Consider the following 24,725-nt stretch of genomic DNA (forward strand, 5'->3'; position numbering starts at 1 on the left):
TTCAATGTTAAACATTATATATAGCGCCGAAGAGTATTTATATATAACTGTGGCGGCGTATTTCTGCCAACACTTCAATATCACCTTAAGTTTATTATTACACAAAATAGTTAGAATTCCTGGTAAAAAAAGAAATTTCATATAGAAATCTAATTAACTAGATTTATTATGCTTGCGCGAAATCTTGTTTACGAGATATTGTCATACATATGAAAACGCGAAATACTATACTCATGAAAGTTTTTAGGAATACAATAACACCTTAAATTTCTAGAAATCAATAACCGGAATGCATTGATAGAAATGAAATAAAACTCTCAATAATCTTAAATTAAGAGCAATAAGCCAAAAGTTAGAGTTGAAATGAAAATAAGTACTTACAGTGAGAAGAACGGTTAAGAAAAGTAGAATAATACTGTACACCATTCCCTCGCTGTTTATTGCTGCCTGAAAAAATAAAATATACTTGGGTTACATGCCTGGTCATATTCATTTAACTCTAATAGAATATCTAAACTGGACTTGTTTATCTGTTAATCTGTCCATAACCTTATTATCGTTTTCAGGGGAAACATTCAAAATTTGAACTGACACTGACTGAAAATCAAACAGTACATACCATGATCTGACGGCTCGGATTAGCCGGTTAATCTTAGCTCACATACGAACTATCATTTATCAAATAAAACATATAAATGTTATCTTTATGATAAGATATGATTCAAATTCTAATTCAGAATTATTTTTTATATGAATATTGAAGGTTTGTACTAAGCGTACATGGATCCAGTCATACGAATTTATTTAAGCGCGAGCCCCAACACGCAGCCATCTGTAATTATGACAGATCTACATGCTCGTAAAAGTATATCAAAACAGTACACTTACTGTTGAGCCCGGACTGACAATGGCAGTTTTCAGGAACCATGGAAACGAAAGTCCTAGGAGAATATCAAATATATTGCTGCCGACACAGTTTGACACCGCCATATCACCCATACCTGTACAGTAAGACAGGCATAACTTTTAAATGTAAAAACGTATATTTTTTATCCCGCTGATTATAGAAAAAAGATAGCATAAGTTATTATAACGTAGTTGACCAACCATATATAGCATCAATTCATGGAATTCATATCATATAAACAACCCACTATTAACGATAGTTGTGTTTACAATGTAATATCGGCAATGGGAGTAGATTAGACGCATAAAACATAATGCACAAAACATTTTAGACGTAATAATATTGAAATTCCAAAGTAACCTAGCTATGAAAATGAATACCAATATTAGAAATAACTTTTCTTTAAAGTCATATAGGTTTTTTTCCAAATATAAACTCCCCATACAAACTGTATAGCTTTTATTACCCATTTCATCGGCTCTTTGACTCAAGTGTGCATATAGACATTCAGTGACAACATTCTAAAATCATTTAAACAGTTTCTGCTTTTCCCATAGGTTTTATGGACAGACAAGAAGAGCATAAAGACTATACAATAAGAAAATAATCGAGAATTTAGAGTTTAGTAATATTTACACAAATTTACCTTGTTTGGCTACAAAAACACTGGCTAATGCATCAGGAATACTAGTTCCAGCGGCGAGGAATGTAATGCCCATTACGCTGTCAGGAATACTGAACGCGTAACCTATATACGTTACCTATAAATAAAAACAAATTGTTTTTTCAAAAATAACGTTATCCATAGCATAACGGAAAAACGAAGCATTTTAAGAACTTATTTATTTGATATGAGTATATTATAAACGATTTGTTTTAACAAAATTAAAATTACACATATAAAGACTTAATTTGGATCCGCTTATATTGTCTACTCTTCAGAACAACTGATATCGGCTCGTAGTAACTAATCGATAAATTTTGCCTTTTTTTCCAAAATCACAAGGACAGATCGATTTAGAACGAAAGCCGTAAAGATCGTGTGTATCAACCGCTCTCCATTTTTATTTTCCAGACTAAAATTAAATAGCTAATAAGAATACTAATGAGTTATCAAATGGAAAAAATATAATAAATAATGCAATACTTCAACTAACCATCCAAATAGTGACGTACGAGAACAGAAATATCCAGACTATAGACATGGCAAATGTTGCTATGAAGTATTTCTCCCATCTGCAAATCAATAAAATAATCAAATCAATAAATCAGAATAAAAATACAACATTTTACTATCTGTGTCTCGGACTATTACATGTGTTTGTGAGTGTGGGAAATATGTAAATGTTTGCCTCACTTAAAACTATAATAACTGTTCTATGAGACTATTGGAAAAAAGAGATGTTATGTTTTTATTATTTTTCATTCGAAGATGTTAAACTTTGATACCGTAATACAGTCAAATCGATATCCGTGTTAAAGATCCGCCCTAAATAAAAACTAAATTGTGAATTAAGACCATTTTTTTAAAAGAAATCGTTCATTGATTTAATAAAACAGAGTACTAAAAGAAACACACACAGTAGAACCACTTGTCTATAAAAGTCATGTTTGGTCTCTCCTTTAAGTGGCCTTTGTTCACATGTTTGACTGTACATCCAAGTCCATTGATCGCATGACCGCATCATGGATCATTATCAAAGAATAACAATCTTAACGTATGTGCAAGCTCCTATCACCCGCGTGATTATCTCAGGGGGTCGAACGTATAGCGGTGCGATACTCCTTTAAGCGAGGTGATTTCATGCGATACGCCCTAATGGCGGATTTACCCGTGTAAACACACGTCAGAGTGAGTGTTTTTTTATTAAGTATTTCATAAATTTTCGATTACAATTGCATATTTTGTATTGAGGATGTGAAGATAGGACCGACACACATTTCATCAAAATTACAGAGGCCTTAATTCATAATTAAAAAAGTTATTGAAGGTAAACTGACGGCAACTAATTTTGGGTCGGTGAATAAAATTGCTTAATGCAAGATTTATATTAATATAGTTAATTTCTTTTTCTTCTTTATTCTATAAGAGTAATCATAATTGAGTTGCATAGCAAGTACCTTTGTGCTTCGATATACATAGACGCTAACTGGTCAAAATATTTAAGTGTACGCTGGATTTTGGTGCGATAAAATAACTGTACGCTGTTAAAGGTTCGATATTTTTCATTATCACATCTGCTGTACATGTTTTCCTATGATTATACTAAGATATCTACCATATATGTGCCCGTTTCCGGAATTCTAAAATCTTCTTCTTTCCTTAAAGATTTACTTGAAAAAAAAGTTTTGTATAACCATCTATATAAGTGTTTGAACTTAATTTGAATAATTAATAATAATTATCCTGTGATAATTAGGAGTTGGAAAAAAGTAACCTTTACTCTAAGATCTTAGATAAAAAGTAGGAATTTGACCAAAATATGTAAGAATGAATTTAAGAAACAAATTAAAAAAAATCTTGTATAAATTAACTCACTTTCAAAGCAGAACATTTCAGAAAAATAGCTGTTTATATGTGATATAAGGGCTGTTTTACTTCATGGGGTTCTAAGATCTTTTGTACATGCTGCTGTTAAACTCATATTTTTTTCATATTATAAATAGAATTGAACATTTCAAACAACCTATAAAATACAGTGAAAGTACATTTCACTGCTGTTTTAGAGATAGAGACTGAGAACCAGGTGGTAAAAATCTGTAGGTGGTAAAATTCCTTTCTAAAATGTTGCTTAGAACAGGCTATTTTTGTAGTGCACATAATTGTGGCTTGTCAGGAAAAAACACAAAACTACAATTTCAAAATTCAGTCAGTCCTTGGACACCAAACAGCTCAGTGTCTTTCTTAGGAACAGCTGATGCTCACATGTGCAAATACACAGTTGTAAATGTTGCAGAGCAATTAAAACATTACAAATTGATTAACAAACAAAACTACTGCCAGATAGTTAAAGTACCACAAGTACAAATGCTGACACATATGCAAATAAACAAAAAGCTATTGAGTATATAATATTAGAGTGAGTCACACTGCTTATGGAGTAGTATATAAATAACATGTGGGTTTTTGGGTTACAGTTAAAATATCATCCCAAGGAAAATACTGTTAGCCAAGGTGTTAGCCGAGGGAAACCGTATTTTTAGGAGTAGTATATAAATAACATGTGGGTTTTTGGGTTACAGTTAAAATATCATGCCAAGGAAAATACTGTTAGCCAAGGTGTTAGCCGAGGGAAACAGTATTTTTAGGAGGGTTGATATTTTTACTGTTACTCACAAACGCTTGTGTGTTATTTATTTTATTTCCCGAACAGATACTGTAATCTATAATACTTTTATTTACATAAAAAAAACACTTGCCCAGATTTTATACTGTTAAAAAGTGCTGTTGGCCTGTAACAGTACAAATCTCTTGGTACACTTGCTTTAACAATAAGAGTAACTCCTAGTGGAAATGAATATTTACAAAAAAGTGAGGGGTAATGCTATACATTAAATGTTGCAGAGAAAGCCTAGTTTTAAAAGTAAAACTACTGGCAGATATGTTAAATCACTAAAAGTATGAATGCTTTCATAAGCAAATACACAAAGCTGTTTGGTATACACTGGTTATGGAGTAGTATAGTTATATATTCAAAGCGACAGAGCTAATGACAAACATCAGAATTACTGAAATACAATGATGTGCTCTGTATATAATATATAACATCCAATCCATAGAGGAAATCAAACCAGTATTTTTTTTTATAAATTTCAAGTTCCATTGCAAAAAAAAAATGGAAGAAACAAAACGAATATTATCGTGACTATTGATTATTTGATAGAATTTCAAATTTCTGTGCATAACTTATCTCATTTTAATGATTAACCTTTGTGAGAAAAGAATATTTAAATTAACTATATCATAGTATAATACATTAATTGACACTGTTGTTTTAATTGACACTGTGGTTTACATATGATTAACATACAAACTCAAAACTTGATATTTCATCAAAATTGAATAAGAATGTACTGTAATGAGGAAGTTGCTACAGAAAAACATACCAACATTTGTGCGTACAGTTGGTTTATCGGACCAAATATTTGGCGTACAGTAAGAAAACTGGAAATATTTTATATATTTTCGGATAGATATGGAAAACTACTCTTGTATATCGTTTTGTTTTCAAAAATAAACATGTTGGGACTTAAGCTAATCGAATATCTCGTTTTAAAACAACTGATACATTATTCGTTTGCATGTGCATATCAGTTTGACGGTTGAATTTGCAGCAACAAATACCTCAATAACTTCCTCAATTCCAAAAAATTTAGTATTTTATTTTGACAATCATGCACAATTATAAGTTCTGATCAGCATGCACAATGCTATTCTTCAAAAAATTACAATAGACAACAAATATTTGGGAAAAAACATGCTCATACCCACTTTCATTTTCGCTTCCGTTCGCCATTAGGGCGTATCGCATGAATTGACCTCGCTTAAAGGAGTATCGCACCGCTATACGTTCGACCCCCTGTATCTGCACTTTTAAAATAAGTACCGTGCTAATCCAATGTTAACTGAAAATTTGTTTTGTCTATGCCAAATTAATGCAAACTTCTAAGTCTTTTCATGAATATATTTCAATGACAAGAAAACTTATTTAAAAAGAGAATGGAATATACTCACCTTGGTTTTCTACTATCAGGTATGGTGTAATATAACAATGTTTTAATTGGATAAACTATAAACCACTTTGCCGCTGCCAAATAACCATCTTGCTCTGAAATATTTCAATTATTTAACTGAGCAGTACCTCTAGACTTTTGCAGGAATCATGATCACATAATTTAGACAAATATCGTTAAACTTGGTGTTTTTTCCCGCCGATTCTTATATTTTTCATTCATTATCGTATATAAATCGGTGTGAAGAGATGTATTAGATGTTTTAAGTCCATTCCGTCGGGGGAAAAACGCTAGATTTTAGCATTTAATCATTCAAGAACTTTGTCCGGTATATACCGGAATACGGTATTTAGTGTGGTGCTCCAATCTTTTTTTTTAGCCTCACACATATTCAGTACGTGTGATCTTAGGTAATACGTTAAGTATATGTCAATTATTTTATATTATCTTTGCCGCTTTTAAAGTCATAAGTATTATAGATAGATACCTTTCCCAAGAAAATATGTATTATATAATACTCTGTATTTTTAATTACCTATATTTGGCAGTTTCCTCCAATCATCTATGTTTTCATCATATGCCATGCTCATCCTAAAAATAAATACACATATCAGCCATATAGACTTTGAATGTTTCTTACATGGTTAAACAAAAGGGATAATTCAAACATGATATATAACACGAACAAAACGATTTTTCACCGATAGCATTACTAAATGAACGCTATAATATGATGCCATTTTGGCATAAGAAATTATTGCAGAAAGTATTACGTTGACTATGACGTCATATAACCACACGGGATGTCCTTTGAACGGACATGTAATGTCGTTGACCTTAAACCACTAGCCTCTTACCGCTGCAAGTTCGAGCCGCGCAAGCGTCGTCGGAGGCTACATGTGAGAATGCTATCCAGCTAGCTTACGGAGCGTCAGTGGTTATACTCAGGTGCCCGTTAAGCATAAAATAATGTAAAGGAGAGGCTCCTGAGGCCTTCCTCCACCAGTAAAGCTAGAAATTCGCCATATGACATATACTGTGTTGGTACATGCGACGTAAAACCCTAATAATCATTTAATAACATTTGTAACGCTTAAGAATGCTATATTTTACACTATATTTTGACACTATTCCATTTCTTTGAGCATGCTTAAAACATATCAAACACGCCTGTTGAACATCATTCAAATACTGTATTATCAAATATTTCCTTTAAGTAATTGCTTTGATGTGTAATTACATAAATACATCGTACCAATTTCTGACTGATTTAGCATATGACCGCATAGTAGAGGCTCTGCTTGCTTTTTTAAATAATTGGCGCCGAAGAAATGCACTGTCCGCTTTCATTCGTAGGTGCTGAAAAAAAAACATAAAAACATATGAAGATATATAATCATCTTAAGCAGAATGGATATTGATTTATTTTCACCTTCCTCCTTAATTTTTTATATATTTTTATTGCCCATTTTAATGTTCCCTTTGTTACAGAAGTCTGTCTCATGAGTTCGAGCACTACTTGGGATACGACCATGTTTCATCATATGATACCAGTACTGGTTGGTTCCAGGAAGCGGACTCGAAATTGATTAAAATGAGTTGCAAGAACTTGCTTCGCAATTGAACTTAAATTACACAAAACTGTTACAGATCAAAAAGAACACCGAAGGCCGAAATAAAAAAAAACTTCTTAAAGATATATTCTCGAAAAGAAAATATTGTCCACAACAAGTTCGTTTAAAACCCAGCACCGATCAGAATAGAATTCTATGTATTATATAATTATATGAATTTATAGTATTCTTTTTGTACCCATTACACATACAATTAGTCAGATAGGTCAATATTGAATATACTTTAACTTCAATTTAAGATTAATGACTTCACTTCAATAGGTGATATATTTCCATCTGTTTTCGTCAAAGCGCCTTTGCTTAGGATCTATGAGTATATAGAATTCGTTATTTCTGCAAACAAAACTAAAAAGTTACCAAACATATAATGATTTTAAGCTCATACTTACATAAGAAACTACCAGCCTGGCAGCAGCTATGAACCTACACTTTCCTTTAAAGTTATGCCCCATCATAATACGGAATGCTGCTTCATCAAAAGTAAGCCTATTAAATAAATTATTGACAAATAGAAATGTTTGTAGGAGTTGTTTTTAAAAAAAATCACATATACACTGTTATGAGCATAATTCATCTTTCAAGCATACTTGTATTGAAAGTTTTAAAGTACAAATAGATATAGATTTGTACGTAGCACGTGGGAAACACTTATGTAGAACCATCTGGCTATAAGCGTCGAAGAATGATATAGAATAATGGTCTTATGGTTATCTAAATCAAAGCAAAGGAGAAGAGTCCTGACACAGTTTTTCCGTAAAGATTTAAAAATTCAAGTCGACGATTGTATTGTTATTATTCAAATATACAGAAAACATTCATTTGTGCTCAAAATGGCATTTGTGTAACCTTTTTTTATGTTGTCAATATTTTATTTAATTTGTACTTAATGTAACTTTCTAAGTGACATTTTCTCTTGTTACCTTTTTATGACTAATGTCATCAATATTCTACTTTTGTTTTTTAACGTAACAATTCAGCAATAAAAAAAGCAATAAAATATCTAAATTCCACACAATATTCCTCCACAATATTCCTCCACAGACGGTAATCATTTGTGCAGCGTTTCTTACTAATTGCCGAGATGATGGACATTTACGTACTTGATATTTGAATTAAGGGCATAATTATCGGCCGACGTTTGTTCGGTCGTCTGGAACTCCCTCATTTCTGTATGATCTTCTTTATTATCTTCAGTAGACGAATGAAATACATCATCATCATCACCAAATTGCTCTGCAAGAAACCATACTATTTTACATAATTTCGTAATTACGACGCTTAGGATCAAATCATACCAAAAATGCATTTTGACAAAAAGATAATGCAGAACGCCAGGAAAAACGGCCAGACTGCAGAAAATTTTTCGAATGTTGCTTAACAATACAGCACACGTTATGAAAATCAGACTGTATAAAACTATTTCCTTCTTTTTTTTTATAATTGATGATGTTTCCTGGCAAAGAATAATTTCCCCATTCCGTGTTCTGGTGAAGCTTAAAGCATACAAATTGCTTGCCAAAGCTGCAAATCAAACTTATCTTTGACACATATGAGCGTACCGTAATCCCCTTGAAACTTGTTCAGCTGTTTTCCGATAATTCCATTGGCAGAAATTTTCTCCGTCGTTAACCATTTCAGTTTGTCCGTAACTATGCTCTGGATAGTGCGGTTGTATCTAAACGAGGTAATATTTAATACCGTTGAAAACAGACGTGAAAGAAAGGCTTAAGAGCATACATTGTTTTATAGCTATTCTCAAAGTGCTAAAAGGGTCTGAAGTCTGAATAATTTTACTATCTTTCTTAGACACTGATTTGACAATTTACAGAACTTTCGTATATATCTGGTGAAAGGAATTTTACAGTACATATGTATAAAACATTTTAAAATATTTATTCATTTGAACATTATGCTTAACCGGAACCGGAAGTAAACACCCTTTGTCACCAGTATAATTTTATGAGGTTATATTTTGTTGGTAGCTTTTTTCGTACTTAATCCCTTAAATTTTGAATGGACTGTACCAAATTAATAGGATGGCAAATCATTTCAACAAATTCTGCAGATTAAAAGTTAAACACAATCCCAGTCCTACTATGCAAAAGATAATTATAAATGTGTACCTCATAATGACAATATAAACTCCATACAACAGAAGCATAATGACTGATTCATACCACGTGACCTTGGAGTCAGCTACCACCTGAAATATAATTTACAATCTAAGATATTTAAACAACATAGACTGGCTTGGTGGAGCAATTAAGTTATATACTGTTGAAATAAAGAGTATACAATTCAGTCATTGAGGTGGTAAATTTCTGAGTTACAGAAAAATGTCATTTTGTGACATTTTATTAAATACAATACAAGAACAACAAGATGTAAGATATTATTTCCGTACTATTATGAATAGTAATTCGATTATTTTAATACCATATGTACATATCATATACCAGTGACCAGTTATTGATATGCAATTTGTTAAAATATTCATGCCAGATGACTGATAAATATACAAAAAAAGTTGAAGATTCAACAGTAGCTTGCTTTTTAATGAATAACTCTTATTCATTATACTTTCCTTACAGAAATTTAGCAACCACTAAAATACCCAACAGTAATGAATGATGCATTCGTTTATGAAACGTACATTACATATAAACAATCCAATCCGTTAAATTGATATCCCTTGTCGAAATGAATAGTAACTACATATAGAGTTACTGTTCTTATGCAGTGTATCATTTTTTATGATATTTTTAGGTTGATCCCTAAACTATTTTTAATCTATGTCTGCCTCCCCCTAAACAAAAGAGACGTACCACTTCGTCAGGGATGCCGGACAAACGGAAAGACTGAAAGATAGAAGGCCCCAAAACGAAAATGCGGACGGACAGATACACAGCCAGATAGACAATGGAATATCCCTCCGTTTTGGACGGGGACCATAATCATAATAAAGTCCGGCAATACTTCAAACAAGAGCAAAATTTATTGTTACTTACCAGAATAAGAACTATAATAGCCAAAGCATAGAATATTGAATCTCTGCAAAGCGGCCACCAAGACAAGGATATCGCCTAAATGCAAATACAAGAAAAAAATGACAATGAATGTTAAAAATTGAAGGACAAAGTGAATCTTATATAAGAAATGAATACAAATAAATATTAAGTACACTGTTATGGGATTTAGCAAAACAAATACAATGCTGCACTTGTCTTTAACAACAAAGTTGTTTTCTTTCTTTGAGAACCACGTGACGCTAAATTATGATATTTATACGACAATTGATACAAACAATCAAATCTGTTCAACATTATAATCTGCAGCTGTTCAAATATTGTTTAACTTGCTTGTCTTATTGTTTATTTTGAAATATATAATCATATTTTGTCCATTGTACAAAATGTATATGATTTTTAAATGATTTTGAACTATACTTGTTTGTTTGATTTTTTCAAAATATTTTTTCTTATTCTGACATGTTTTCTAACATTCTAAAATGTTTATACAGTCGCCTCAAAATGCGTGGTTTTGGTCTTAAATTAGTCTATTGCTATCTGTATAATTCTAATTAAAAACTGTCACAGGTTGAAAAGCAACAACAACAAAAAAAACAAAAAAACAACCTAACGATAAAGTTGAAGATAATGGCACATATTTGCCATATTGAACATTATTTCTATTTTTGCTACTTTTTCCTTATGAAATTACCTGCTTTATAAGAACTCCGCATATCCCAATAACAAAAAGGATATTGAAAACGGCTGAGCCAACAATGGTACCTATTCCAACATCTCCTTTTGTAATGAACACACCTTGAAAGGTTTAAAAAATGCAATATTTTATTATAAAATCGAAGTTTGTTGTTAACATAGATTAGGATAACGTTATTACATAATTCTATCGAGCTTAAATAAAAAATGTGTAAACCAATTATACTATTAACATTCAATTACTTATAGAATAGTTCATATGTGTTATATTACGTTTAGACAGCAAGGAATGCAGTAATGGACAAAATAAAGTTTTGAAGGGACTCCGTGGAGGTTTTTTGATATGATGGGACTAATGAAGTAATTTCTCGAAATAAAAAATCATTTGATGTAGGTCGAGAACAATAAAATGTGTGCAAAATTTCAGATCATTCGCTCACCCCGTTTTATTTTTATTCAGAATAAGTATTCTAGTAAAAAAAAATACCCAAAAAATCTTTATGAATCTTACTTAATATAAAAACATCAAATGAAATTGATCATAATTTTTTGTTTAAAAGTATTAATATACCAAATATAATTATTATACCAATAATCGCAGTAAACAGTTCAGGTGCGGAGCTCCCAGCTGCCATAAAAGTTGCTCCTGCCACATCCTCACTAAAACCAAGTCGCTGAAATAGATAGGTAAGTTTCTGTTTAAGGAAGATCCGTCAAGAACAACAATTAGGAGTGTACCTTTCAAACAAGTATGGCATCTCTTTTTAAAAGCAATAATGTTATTCAAAGAACTCATATAATTACAAAGGTAGAAAAATGAAGGAATTGTGAATCATCAGTTACTTTTATCGAGGTGATGAAAATAATATGTGCATTCTCATAAAGGTAGATGAAGTTGGTCCCAAACATACGTTAACAACATTTCTGAATAGTTAAAGATATCTGTACTTCAAGCAATACTAACAATGAACAATGGCAGCAATATTCATGGAAGCATTATAATAAAATCAAAATTTCTTTTAATTTATCTTACGATAATTATCAAATTTAACAATGGTTGTACGTCATTGCTCAATTTTAAGATAATGATTCTTTCCTCCTCAGAAACTGTCTAATATATAACACACCGAGTTTATAATTTTAACTATGGACATTCACTTCACGAACAAAACACTATACTATAACTTTACTTATGATTACAAAATCTGGACAGACAAAAAGCTATGTATGTTTTGATTATACACGTAGAAACATACCTCACACACTTTGTCAAGAGATGCTACAAAATAATCATCACATACTATAGACAGTGCAACAAACATGTAAATCACAAGAAGAATGTGCAGGATGATAGCACCATGGGATCGTTGACTGCTTGTGAAAAGATCTGGCGGGAACTCGTGGAATGCTAGAACAAAATAAGAAAAAAAAAAACAATATATAAATATATGAAATCATTGTCTTTTTTCAGTTTATAGTAATACATCTTGAATGTAAAATTTTTGTCCAAAGTAACTCTATACATTACATAGAGGATATTGAATGAGGAGTTGAATAGAATTATATTATGCGAGCCTTACTATACTATGCGAGTTCAATAAATTCAGTAATGACCCTACACGAATATAACATTCTTTTTATCATTTACCCAAAATAAAGAATGTTTGCAGTGAAAAAGAGTCACTTTTAACTTTCCGACGCACCCATTGTGTAAAGCTAACATTTAGCACGTCTTTATATTATAGTTTATAACGTAAATGACGTCACATCACGTCAAAATATAATTATGCAATACCATTTTACGGAGTCACAACATCGGCACAGTTTTTGTGATAAAACTTATTTTTTCCAACAAATGTTTTGTTTGCAATAAACTTTGATTTGAAAACTGCATCACTGATTAAAGTTTGTAAAACAGTTATGTAAAAACGCGAAAAGGTGATACAAATGATACTAAATGTACAATTACATGTCATGTTAGTATGTAAGAATGAATCATAAGATTTTTGTTTAGATTTTACAGAATCCAATTATATTTTGTGGCAAAAAAGATCTGTTGAAAATCGATCGAAATAATTGGAAATAAATCGGACTAGCTGTTGAAGCAACGCAATACAAACATCCATCAATTGTGGGGGAAAAAACTTAACCAATTATTGAAAACTATGATTATTTGATTATAAACCAATAATCTTTTTCTCGCGATCTAAATGGGGGGCAAATATGATAATTGCTTTTCCTTCTCCGTGGGAATGGGCCCTTTGGGCAAATAATTGCATACAACTGTTCACAGTAATTATTGGAAACCGATTAGAAATGAAATAAGCAAACAAATGCACGTTTAATTGTTTGTCTCTTTTGTTTACTTAAAATGCTGTCTACATCAATCGCAATTTTATAGGTCTTTAAAATCGATTGTCTGTGGTTTAATTTGCGGTCGTGCAAACATATTTTTAAATTGCAAAGTACAAAGCGTTTGTTGTCCGGATTTTAATACAGTTTCATTCGTGATAAAACTTAATTGTAAAAATAAGCATGCTTTATTTGTGTTGTTTACCGTTTTCTTACATACCTCAACAACAAGAAACCCACCATAGAAGTTATCCTCTGTTAAACATTTAGAACTTCAAACAAATGAAATTGGAATATGTTTCCATCAGTATTTGTTACAAAGCGAAAATATTTATGATTTTTATATTATACTTTATAAGCGCCTTTACTGATAAAGTAATAATCATAGCAATTAACACATGATTCAGATGTATACATTTTTAACAAACTGAAGGCATAGAAAGAAAATATAACACAGAAACTTTTCTTAAATTTTTTCATAATTTAAGGGAATTGTAATTGTAACAAATTGATGAAAATAGTTGGTGATAAACTATCCTACACTTTGAGTTATCTGACCCTTAAACTGATTGCATTACTCTTTTGAGATTGAAGACATTTTATTTATCAAACTAGTATTCATTTACATAGACATATGTTAAGGTAGAATATGTTCTCAAAATAGCATCTTTATTTACAGTCTATCTCATTATATGTACAAAAGACTGATTTATTTTATTAAGAGCGAGAGTGCAAGTCAAATCAAGTCCAGTCGAGCAAAATTAAGATCGTTATGACAAACCTCATTGATTTTCTTTTAGACTTCTTTATTTACTCATACTATTTATATCAAATGATTATATTCACAAACTGATTTGTAGAAAAGGAACAATACCAACCCATTTTACAAAACAACTTATTGTCTAGTTATAAATGTAAGTAAAAGTAAGCAAAGAACATGATATATTTATACATTATAAAATCAAATGCAAGTATACATAAATATAAGATAATAGTATCCGCAGAAAATACGCAATAAAAATGACGCAGTTATCTTACTTTAACAGAAATCTCAGGAATGGTGAAGTTTAAAGAATCCTCATCGCGAGAGCTTTATGCAAGGTAATAATGTTTCTTACAAGAAGGTGTCGTGTTTTCTATTCTGTTTTCTTTTTTGTTTGTAAAAATGACATAAAGATATCACATGAAAAAGCACATCGATGCCTTGTTTCAAACGTTCACGTTTTATTTAATGCATATTCTCTATTTGTATACAAGCGCAAATACTTCTCTATTACAATAGATACAATTAGCCAAGCATAGCAAAGAACAAAACGAAGTTAATATACTTGAACTTCATACTATGAATAAAATTATGACATCTTGGGAGACATTTTATTCCTACTTGTATTGAAAACAATTTCATGTAAATTTGATTTCTAAAAGTCATGAATTGTCTTCTCAAACCGTTAAAATATAGATATGTCTGAAACTCTTATTGCTATTTTCATTTTGGTAAAGAAAAAAGTGCAATGAAACTCACTTATTATAGAAAAGATGAATAGCTGCATAAAGGTGTATGATTTCTATTAAGAACAATTGAAATTGTATAGACAACAGTGATAAAATAAACATTCATATTCTGACTAAGCGCTGAGAAATTGTGGAATACCAATTGATTTTTTAAAGGTTATCTGTTGGTGAATACTGATCGGTTCCAGAATGATCTGGTTTGGAATGAAAAAAGAACAGACAGGTTTAAGTTCCAAAGGTTGTGTAATGCATGCTTTATACTTAAAGTTTTACAGGTTTCTTTCACATGATTAATTAACAGTATGAAATTTAATGCTCACCAAAAGAGATAAATTTTCCATGCATACAAGACTGTTATGATGTCTAAGATTGAGGTGCTACTCCACTACATAATACATGCAAATTTATATTTTATTAAAGAACTGATAATGTTAAGCTTTTCAAATTAAGCAAATCTGTACATTTAGCAATATATCGATTAATTTCAAGCTAAAACTAACAATATTAAAAATGTACTGTTTAAAACAGTGTTTTGTTTTCTATGACTTAGCAAAAGGAAAAGTTATTTGCAAAAGCTCGTTTTGTATTACATGTATAATTATACCTGGGACTGAGTAAAAGTAATGTTTGCACAAAAATAGAACGATAATCATGAATCTTTCTTTTTAAGAATAAATGATTGACGTCATTAAACAATTATCTGTCTGTCACAATGATAAATTAAATTCCATATCCATAACAAATAATTGTGGTTTTAAAAACAATATTTTGTTTGTGCGTGGCGTTTATGTTGTATTGAAAACGTCAAACAATTGGTTTCTATTTAGCTTCATGCTTCAACTTGATCAAAGACATAGAATAGATGATTATGTAAATCGATTGTTTGACTAAACTGATCAGTATGGTTTTGAAAGATGAGTCATATTAGTAGAGACTTTACCTTATTAATATTCTTTCAGATAGAAATAGCAGGTAAGGTTTAACGCGTTCATTTTAATTGATTTTAAAACCGTTCCTATGAATATAGATGTATGTTTCTTAACATTATTAATTATATACGACATCTAAACATAATTAGCTGTATGTTAAGGTGTTCCGATATAGAAGTACAAACAAAACATTACGATCAAATAATTTCTATATTTACAGTGTGGTTGTCAATAGAAAATTTTAAAAAGTTCTCTTTTTCTGTATTAATGATGGAGTTCAGAATGTTAGTAGACTTGCATTGTTAAGTTTTACATGCATATCTGTTTGTTTCTGAAAGTGTTTTGCATCTAAAAAAAATTTATTCCTTTCACTGCGCAGTTGTAACTTATGATTCATGTTTTTATTTTATTTTATAGCAAACCCCCCGAGGGGGAATCATTCCCTTTTTTTCTTGACTAATTATGTGATAAGTCATTGAATGGCAGATTCAATTCCCTTGATCAATGTACGGGTGCGCTAGATCCAATCTAGATAAGGGTTATTTTTCGGTTTTATGAATGTTTTATCTAGCAATAAATTGGCGGGAAACAATGTTATATACTCTTCAGTTGATTTCACATCAATTAGTGAGGTATTGGAAATGCAGAAATCAATACCATTAAGCTGATGTGACGTAGTAATACTACTCATATCACAGATTTATTCTCAAGGGATTAGAAAGAACAAAGACCCATCAACAGAAATAGAAATTACATCAATAAAAAATATCCTTTGCTAAAACTCAAACCTCCCATGATTTTTCTTGTCTGAAGTGCTTTGTTAACAAAACAGAAGGGGAAATAGGTGAAAATCCCTATATATAGTATACGAACTCAAAAATCCTTATAAAATATTATACTCGCTGACATTATAACCAAGTTAATTACAAAAAATGATGGATTAGGGTTTCACAACAGAAGGTTATTTGGTAAGACAATATGTTTTAAGTTCATTATATAATGTTTACCTTTTTTCTCTTTATACTATTTCAATATTTTAGCTTGATCACAGTCGTGGAACATCATCGTTTGGTTTAAACCGGCATATTTAGGCTTTTTCTCATTCTATTTTGCCACGTTTAGAAAAGGTTTTAAATGAAATATTGAACAGTCTGACATATCATGCCAATTTGTATCAAAATCAAACTGTACATGTTCTCGCTTTAAAATGAAATATTTGTTGCTGTTTTATATAAAAGTTACACCGCGATTTTCTATCCTTAAACAGCTCATTTGCCTTTTTTATAATTATTTTAAACACGAGCAGGCACCTGAGTATAAGTTAACTAAATGGATAGCTTTTTAACATGAAATAATCTAAAGTCCTTGACTGGATTCCAGACCACAGTGGTGAGGGGAAAATGATTTGAAAAATCGGTGACCATAAACACTTTGCTGCTAACTCTGAAACTGTAACTCTTCCAAATGGTAAGAACTGCTAAATAAAGTCATGTCTGATGCTTTTTTGTCATCACTTCTTTTCTGCAAATATGCATCTAAAGTTTATGATAACCCTAACAAAAGTAACAAAGAGACAATATATTTCTATGGAACTGTTATATGCCATGGCAACAGACAGTGCTAGCGTTCAATACTACTTCCAATGTAATTTGATACCTTCAACTTTGTAGCAATATGTTTCAGATATTGTTGTTTTTATTGAAATGTTACGTGTTTTGTATAATCAATATCATTGTCCAACATGAGTAAAAATGCTTCAGATAATTAAGTTACATACAAAATGATTCAACTTATGTGACATAATTTCTTTGATAATATTCTAAATTTTTGCACCGTAAACATTTTATCTATATAATTATTATAACAGGCTTAAAAAATAAGCGAACTTATATCTAAAAAAGATAAACTTTCAGAATATAATTATGAATACAATTATTGCAAATTATCAAATTGATACAAATTTTATATTACTACAAGATGTTTAAAAAAGAATCATGGTTCTTGTTTTTATTTAAATCGTTGAACGTGAACAAGAATGGTCCGCTTTTAAAATCAATGAATGTAATTTTGTTTTTATAGAATGTGTCTGTCTTGTCTGATGCAAATCTAATTTTCTCTAAAATTAGAACCATGTTGCTCAACAACTCTCTAGCGTAAATAGAATAATTTTGCCTCTGGAAACATTGCTATCACTATTTTTGGTATTATTGGCACAAATAAGTTATTTCTGTAGCTAACATCATGTAAACATGAATCATTAATACTATAAAACAAAATACGTTTGGGAAGCAGGAAACAATGAGAATCTTCATTCGAGTGAGTGATGATTTTCTGTTATCGATTAAGATAAAATGATTTGAACAATTTGACAGAAAACCATGTCTTGTATTTTAGAGTAAAATGGCTAGTTCCTGACAAAATTTAGTCATTTTTAAACAGTTGTTATCGGGACATTACGAAATCGTGTTTGGCATGCAATGATGACATTTGTTTTGATTAGGACTTTCATGCACATAATTGTCAAGGCTCTTCTTCTTCTTCCAATACTGTACATAAATCACTCTGGTGCATTGACGTACAGGGTGAGAAATGACACATATACATATCATTGATATTGCTTCTTGCACAGTATCCACGAATTGCGCCCACTCTTCCAGATATAAACTACAGATACACATCGGACGTAATGACAATGACTTAGTTTTCATTTTGAATATGTATATTTCATTTTAAATGTTGTTTATAAAGTTTTTGTCTACATTTTAATTAGAACAAACGTTTTACCTGGCTGTGTACAAAATTCTTCCTCTAGAGCCGTGGTAGCATTAATGTAGTATGACGTCGTATTGGCGAATATAGCTGACAATGTAGACAATGTTTTACTGGTATTAAATGTAGACTTTACAATGTTATTGTCTGTGGCAGATATAGACTGTATTGAACTTTTCAATATTGAGCCGATGGTTGTAGAAGTTAACAGTTCCATGAATGTATCCTTGTTTACAAACGGCCTATCAGATGTGTTACTGGCCATCCTTTTCTGAAAATACAAAGGGTATGTGTAATGAATAAAAATGCATTATAATTTAAAGTAAGATTTGTTGAATTTTATTTAATTGTCTCTGGAAAAGTCTACATAATAAAGAACAACAAAGAAATAGACACAAAATAATTAGATTTTTGTGCAATTCGTAGTCCAATTGGAGTGAAATGTGTTTTCATTTTTGGGTCATTTGCACGATAAAAATGATTTTTCTGGGAAAACGGAGTGAGGCAATTTTTATTTGAAACATTACACACAAGTTATTGGTCCAGACCTACATCAAACTGAATACAAATCTCAAAGCGGTCATGTAAAAAAACAACAGTTGAGTCCCTTTAAAGCAAAGCGTGTATATTTGAATTAACTCATAACATTTTCACCACCAAACTTTTAGTGTTACTAGTACTCAAAGTGTAACACGAAGTTAAAAAATATCAACAATTTACATTCATTTGATGAACGCTTTGCAAACATGGCGTCATTTAGTTCATTCTAAGAGATCGGACATAACTCCCACTACCGTGATTAAATTATCATCTCGTTTTTTGCGTGTTTTTTTTAAAAAAAATTTAAAGACATTATGTCTTTGATAAAATCTTTGGCGTCACCACAAACTGAAATTTTGAAAGTGCGAAAACAACGAGATTACTCTCAGTTGTAAGCGCTGTCATGGCCAAATTCATTTCACTCTCTTAATGCCAACATCACAGTGGTTTCGGATGAAGACACAAATAAACTTTATCAATTAGATTGATAAAACAACACGTTTCCTTCCATTGTCTTACTAAAACACATTTTTCGCAATATGATGAAACATATTAGTTTACAGAATTAAAAAAAAATGTTTAAAGAATATATTTAGAAGTTGAATCGTAGCCTCTAGACTATGCCTGAAAATCTTTATATAGATTTGTTGGCTCAAAATTACCACTTGCTCATAATTACCGCTATACGATAAAGCATAAAAATCTAATAATGTATTCTTTATGTATTAAAAAATACATTGAAATATCTGATATTGATGTAAAGGTTTTTGGTGAAGTAAACATATGACTTCATTTCCGTTTATACAACAACTTTTTTTCGCTTAAGGAATTGTAATTAAAGAGTGAAATGAAAAGATCTGAGAGTTTGCACCAAATCAGATTATTCACCAATTAATGCAGAGCGAGTAATTGTTTACCGCCAGCTTTATGTTTGCTCACACATCAAACAATTGGATTCAATCGATCCACAGACAGATGGGAAATTAACGATTATCTAGCTATCAGTAATTAATCATTTATTACACTATTACTCACGTTTTCAAAGTTTGTTGTTTCTATGTTACGTGTACATTTTGGGCCGAAGCTGTAAATGATATAGACTAAATGGCTCGTGGGTCAATGGGCTATGCTCCAAGTTGGGGAGTTTCTTTAATTTGAATAGACTAATACATTTCCTTACTTTTATATTTGGAACTGAAAAGCCGTGTTGTGCTACGCCATAGCAATGTGATGTTGCTGTTTAATTTCCGTATCTAAATTTAGGTTCTAGCCCAACGAAAATTGGTTTATAGAACTGTGTTTTAAATGTTTTACAGAATATATTACAATAAATGTCGATATAACTATGCAGACAACAATACAGTCAGGTTCAAATCACTATTTTGATTTAATATTTCGAGCTCTGCTTAAACAGGAGCCGGGGCGGACATGGATATGAATGTTATCTTGATAACACAACTGTACATGAACAAACTGAATCAAAACAAAAACTGCAAAATCATAGACGTTTTGAGCGACCCTTAATGCTCCAACCTTTACTAATTTGTGAATTCACAGATCTACAGATAAAAAACTTTTTATATTTTGGTTCCAGCATAAAAAATGATAAAATATGTTATGAGATACATATTTTCAGACGCCAACAACCTCAAACAATCGGTCACTGAGACCCTCGGTCCTATTTTCTATTCATTATGTCATTATGTTTTAGTAAACATAGGGTAACGTTAAGTCTGCAATTTTTTTTATGAATAATCCTTTTTTTCTATTTATTTCATTATTTATGATTCACTGTCAATGGTTGATTATTTTTATACTTTTTCTAAACGTGATATTTCTAAAGGTGTTAGTGAATAGACTTTTATTCGATAATTAAAAGTAAAAGAAATATTAAGTCAAAAACTGTTATAATACATACACACAGATTTACATAAAAGCACAGCAATAAAATTTATACACTCCCGTAAAATAATGAAAAAAATCTGTTCATAAAATGTTGGACAAGAAACAATGAGTACAAAGTCCAGCAGGGGAAAGCGACATTTAAGATACTTAAGTTAATGACTGAAATTACCAAAACCATTTAAAACAACTTAAAAAACTAACAAGAAAGCTTTCAAATTTCAATAGTGTGTGTTGTCTAGAAAACGTTAACTTTTTGTATAATTGACTTAATTTAAGTATTGCGTTCATATTCTTTATAAACGAATACATGTACGTATCAACAAATTGACTAATTTTGTGAATGCGTATTTCCTATTACAATTAATTTCAGATATTTTATTACATAAAATACATTGAAGAATGACTAAAAAGTATACACCCACCTTAATGAATCCCAGAAAGTCATATATTCATTAAAACAATATTCCCTTGTGGTGACTGTTTAAGAATTCAAGAATTTCAAACCTATCCTATATCATGTTTTGCAACAAGTTGGCGCTTATCTGAACCGGAATGATAGAGGCTGACATTTTAAGAGACTACAATCGATACAAATCAATGCTATAGTTCTACTGTTGCTCTTTTCCAATGGCGCTCTTTCTCCTAAAGATTAGAATAGTTATATTAAATCAACTGAATGAATCGGCACGGAAATGTGGAAGGCTTATCGTCATTAAGAAATAATTATTTCTAATGACATAACGATTCGTTTCTAATGACACGTATCTTTAACTGTGATGGTAGTTAACCATGAAGAGATACATATTACTGTGTAAAATAAAAGGGAAACAAATATTAAAATAATGACTTTTTACTTCATCCGGCAGAATTGAAAATGTTGCAGGCTCGCTGTTATTCGCTACGTAGCAGCGCCTTAAGAAAAATGCAGTGTGTAAATACGAAAATCATATAAGCACCTGTTAAACAGCGACTTGAAATTCTAAAATAACGGGAAAATGTTTGTTTACTGTATTAAAAAATACATTCAGAAATTTTCTATTTTCATCTATAGAAAATATATACACAATTTTGCCATAAGGTAAAATTCATGAATATAGTCACTATTCGACATTTGTTATTCGTACCATAATATAATCAATAAAATAATTGGCGATACTTCATATTCATAAAATTAATCAATTTATCTTAAGATATACTGATTCGTTATTAAAAGACATTTGTACTTGCCATTAGTTTTAAAAATGTATGTCATGACTTCTGAAAGAGATTTTATCATGTAAATATTGACATGAAAAACAACAAGAAAAAAACAAAACAAAGCGACATGTTTGTAAACAATGTTACCATCCAAGATTAAAGGAATGTTATCGTCGAACTTCAATCATGTTCAATTTCGTTCGTAAATTTCCTCTTCTTTTTCACATCAGAAAAATCCCTACATAGTATTTGTAAGGGTATCCGAACATTAAAATTTGTCAATGAATACTCAAAGTCATTAATACACGGTGTCAATCAAACAAAAGCATTTTTTCTGATAAACACTATAATTTTGTCATTTAGGGGAAGATAAATTGATTGAAAATGTTTATTAGATTAATAATGAATCATTATTAAGCTTCAGCTTTGATTACTTGACAATTTAATTGTTCTGGAACTTATAAGATATTATTCCATGCAAGCAGGTTTACAAACGTTCTCATGTAATAAGATAACCGCTGACGGAAAATGATTGCATAATTATAGCTATGTGTTTGATTGTTTGACTGTCCTCTCCACTGGGTGAGACATTTGCCTGGACATTTCTTTTAACAATAATTTATTGATCTCCTGACTATATGATTCATGCTTTTTAATTCATACATCAGTCTGAACACGACCGGTATAATAATAAGTAACCATATTACTATTTTGTTCTGCAAATACTCACCATCATACAAGGAACAACCAAGATCATTTTTAAAAGAAATATATAATATAATGTAGGCCTAGACAAATGTTATTCTAATCTGATAAAAATGATTTTGCTAAACCTTCCTAGTATTCTACTGCATACTTTATTTTTTTCTTGGACAGATCAGGAGATTAAATGCTTCCAAACGTGTTAAAATCTACTGGTGCTCTGTCAGTATTGCACCATAGGGAAATGTTGCACTCTGAAGCACTCGATAATGGATTCGGTATTCATTTCAGATCCTGAACTACCACAATGGCCTGAAATGTGTCCAAAGCTTTATAAATATTTTTGAATGATTTTTGCTACAGACAGTGCCTTTCATGTTTAGCAAGGCTTTTAGTTAGTGTTTAGAATGTCTAAATTAAATCCTAATTAGTGCCCCAAAAGTGAAGACTTTTGATTATTCTTACTTCAAATAATATCAAACAATGCCAGATAATGGAACGTTATGTGTGTACGAAACAAAAATACTTTACCACTTTGTCTATTAATACTCGTATATGAATAGCTCTATTTGTTGTTGTAAAGTTGAATTTAGTCAATCGAATTTCAATTGTAATAATATACCTCAGATTTTACATTCTGTGTAAAAAAGTTAAAAAAAGTAAAAAAGAAAATTCCATTAAATGTGTGTATAACAAGAACTAAACTGCAACTGTGGGTGGCAGGATTAACAGTTTACTAGGGTCAATAATCTTCTTCATTTTTTCTTGACTATAGAAATGAAATAAAAGATATATCGACTGAAAACGTGTTTTCTGTTTAAATGATATAAACCAAGTTTTAAAGTTGTAAACAATAATAAAATAACATTTAGTATCTCTTTTTAATTGCTTTTAAAGATCCAGCACAAAAACGTTTAGACATTGTTTGTTTGTTTGATTTGTTTTTACGTCACACCGACACAGTATAGGTCATATGGCGACGTTCCAGCTTTACTGATGGAGGAGTTTCTAAGGTCGCCCTCCGTGCATTATTTCAGGTATGAACGGGCACCTGAGTAGAATCACAGGCGTTCCGTAAGATAGCTGGATAGCTTCCTCACATGAAAGAATTCAAAGTCCCTGTCGGGATTCGAACCCACAGCGGTGAGGAGCTAGTGGTTTGAAGTTTACGACCTTATCAACTCGGCCACGGACACCCCAACGTTTGGACATAACCGTCTAAATGCTATCACTATGTATAACTTAACATTAGATTGAAAAAGGGAGAAAATTATATGTTTATCACCATCCAATCTATAAATATGTTATATCGTTTTCAAATAAAAGGTAAGACTTCAAAACTGCTCATGAATAATAATGTAATTTCCTTCCGGAACGTGCGTTTACTAGAGATACTAGAAAGACAAAAAGACCATCTTGTTCGTTGTAAGAAAAGACAAGATTATTCGGTCACTTCTCAGCTTTTCTAATCGTGATAATAGTTCAAGGTATTTCAGAAAGCATCATAAAAACATGAACATGAAGAATTCATCTAAATACTCTCTTTGGTTTCACATTCCAACATTTTAAATTTAGCATAAGTATATCCTAAACAAAGCTCGTTTTTGACATGCTATATATGACGGTAGTGTGCTATATATTCATAAATCCCTACTCCGTTCAAAGAAGTAAAATAACCGCTACTTCTAAAATTGGTTTTATGTCAATAATTGAAATGTCATGCTTTAAAGATATTGAACATATCCATTAGTTTAATAAATATTCGACTCAATAAATACTTACATGAAAAACCACGTAATGGGTTTCTTTAAGTTGAACTTGT

At 30.9% G+C, this 24,725-nt stretch overlaps 1 protein-coding gene across 5 annotated transcripts in view; it reads right to left on the reverse strand.

Annotated features, from left to right (window-relative positions):
* LOC132747414 (sodium/potassium/calcium exchanger 4-like) overlaps positions 1–24,725 on the reverse strand; it is a 51,187-nt gene that overhangs the window by 806 nt on the left and 25,656 nt on the right. For 4 of the 5 annotated variants that reach the window (XM_060736789.1, XM_060736790.1, XM_060736791.1 and 1 more), the window contains exons 2-17: positions 18,575–18,830; positions 12,254–12,405; positions 11,587–11,671; positions 10,996–11,099; positions 10,284–10,358; positions 9,399–9,478; positions 8,835–8,950; positions 8,376–8,508; positions 7,665–7,761; positions 6,897–7,000; positions 6,177–6,232; positions 5,643–5,736; positions 2,065–2,143; positions 1,554–1,668; positions 889–1,001; positions 382–447 (exon numbers count right to left, since the gene is read on the reverse strand). In XM_060736789.1, the coding sequence (XP_060592772.1) occupies positions 382–447; positions 889–1,001; positions 1,554–1,668; positions 2,065–2,143; positions 5,643–5,736; positions 6,177–6,232; positions 6,897–7,000; positions 7,665–7,761; positions 8,376–8,508; positions 8,835–8,950; positions 9,399–9,478; positions 10,284–10,358; positions 10,996–11,099; positions 11,587–11,671; positions 12,254–12,405; positions 18,575–18,824 (1,719 nt within the window). In that variant the 5' untranslated portion in view covers positions 18,825–18,830. Of the gene's footprint in view, positions 1–381; positions 448–888; positions 1,002–1,553; positions 1,669–2,064; positions 2,144–5,642; positions 5,737–6,176; positions 6,233–6,896; positions 7,001–7,664; positions 7,762–8,375; positions 8,509–8,834; positions 8,951–9,398; positions 9,479–10,283; positions 10,359–10,995; positions 11,100–11,586; positions 11,672–12,253; positions 12,406–18,574; positions 18,831–21,426; positions 21,572–24,725 lie in introns of those variants that run through there. The other variant, XM_060736788.1, reaches the window with a different exon arrangement.

The sequence above is a fragment of the Ruditapes philippinarum genome, unplaced genomic scaffold (genome assembly GCF_026571515.1).
Source record: "Ruditapes philippinarum isolate M1 unplaced genomic scaffold, ASM2657151v2 ctg13_1_1_1_1, whole genome shotgun sequence".
Classification (NCBI taxonomy): Eukaryota; Metazoa; Mollusca; class Bivalvia; order Venerida; family Veneridae; genus Ruditapes; species Ruditapes philippinarum.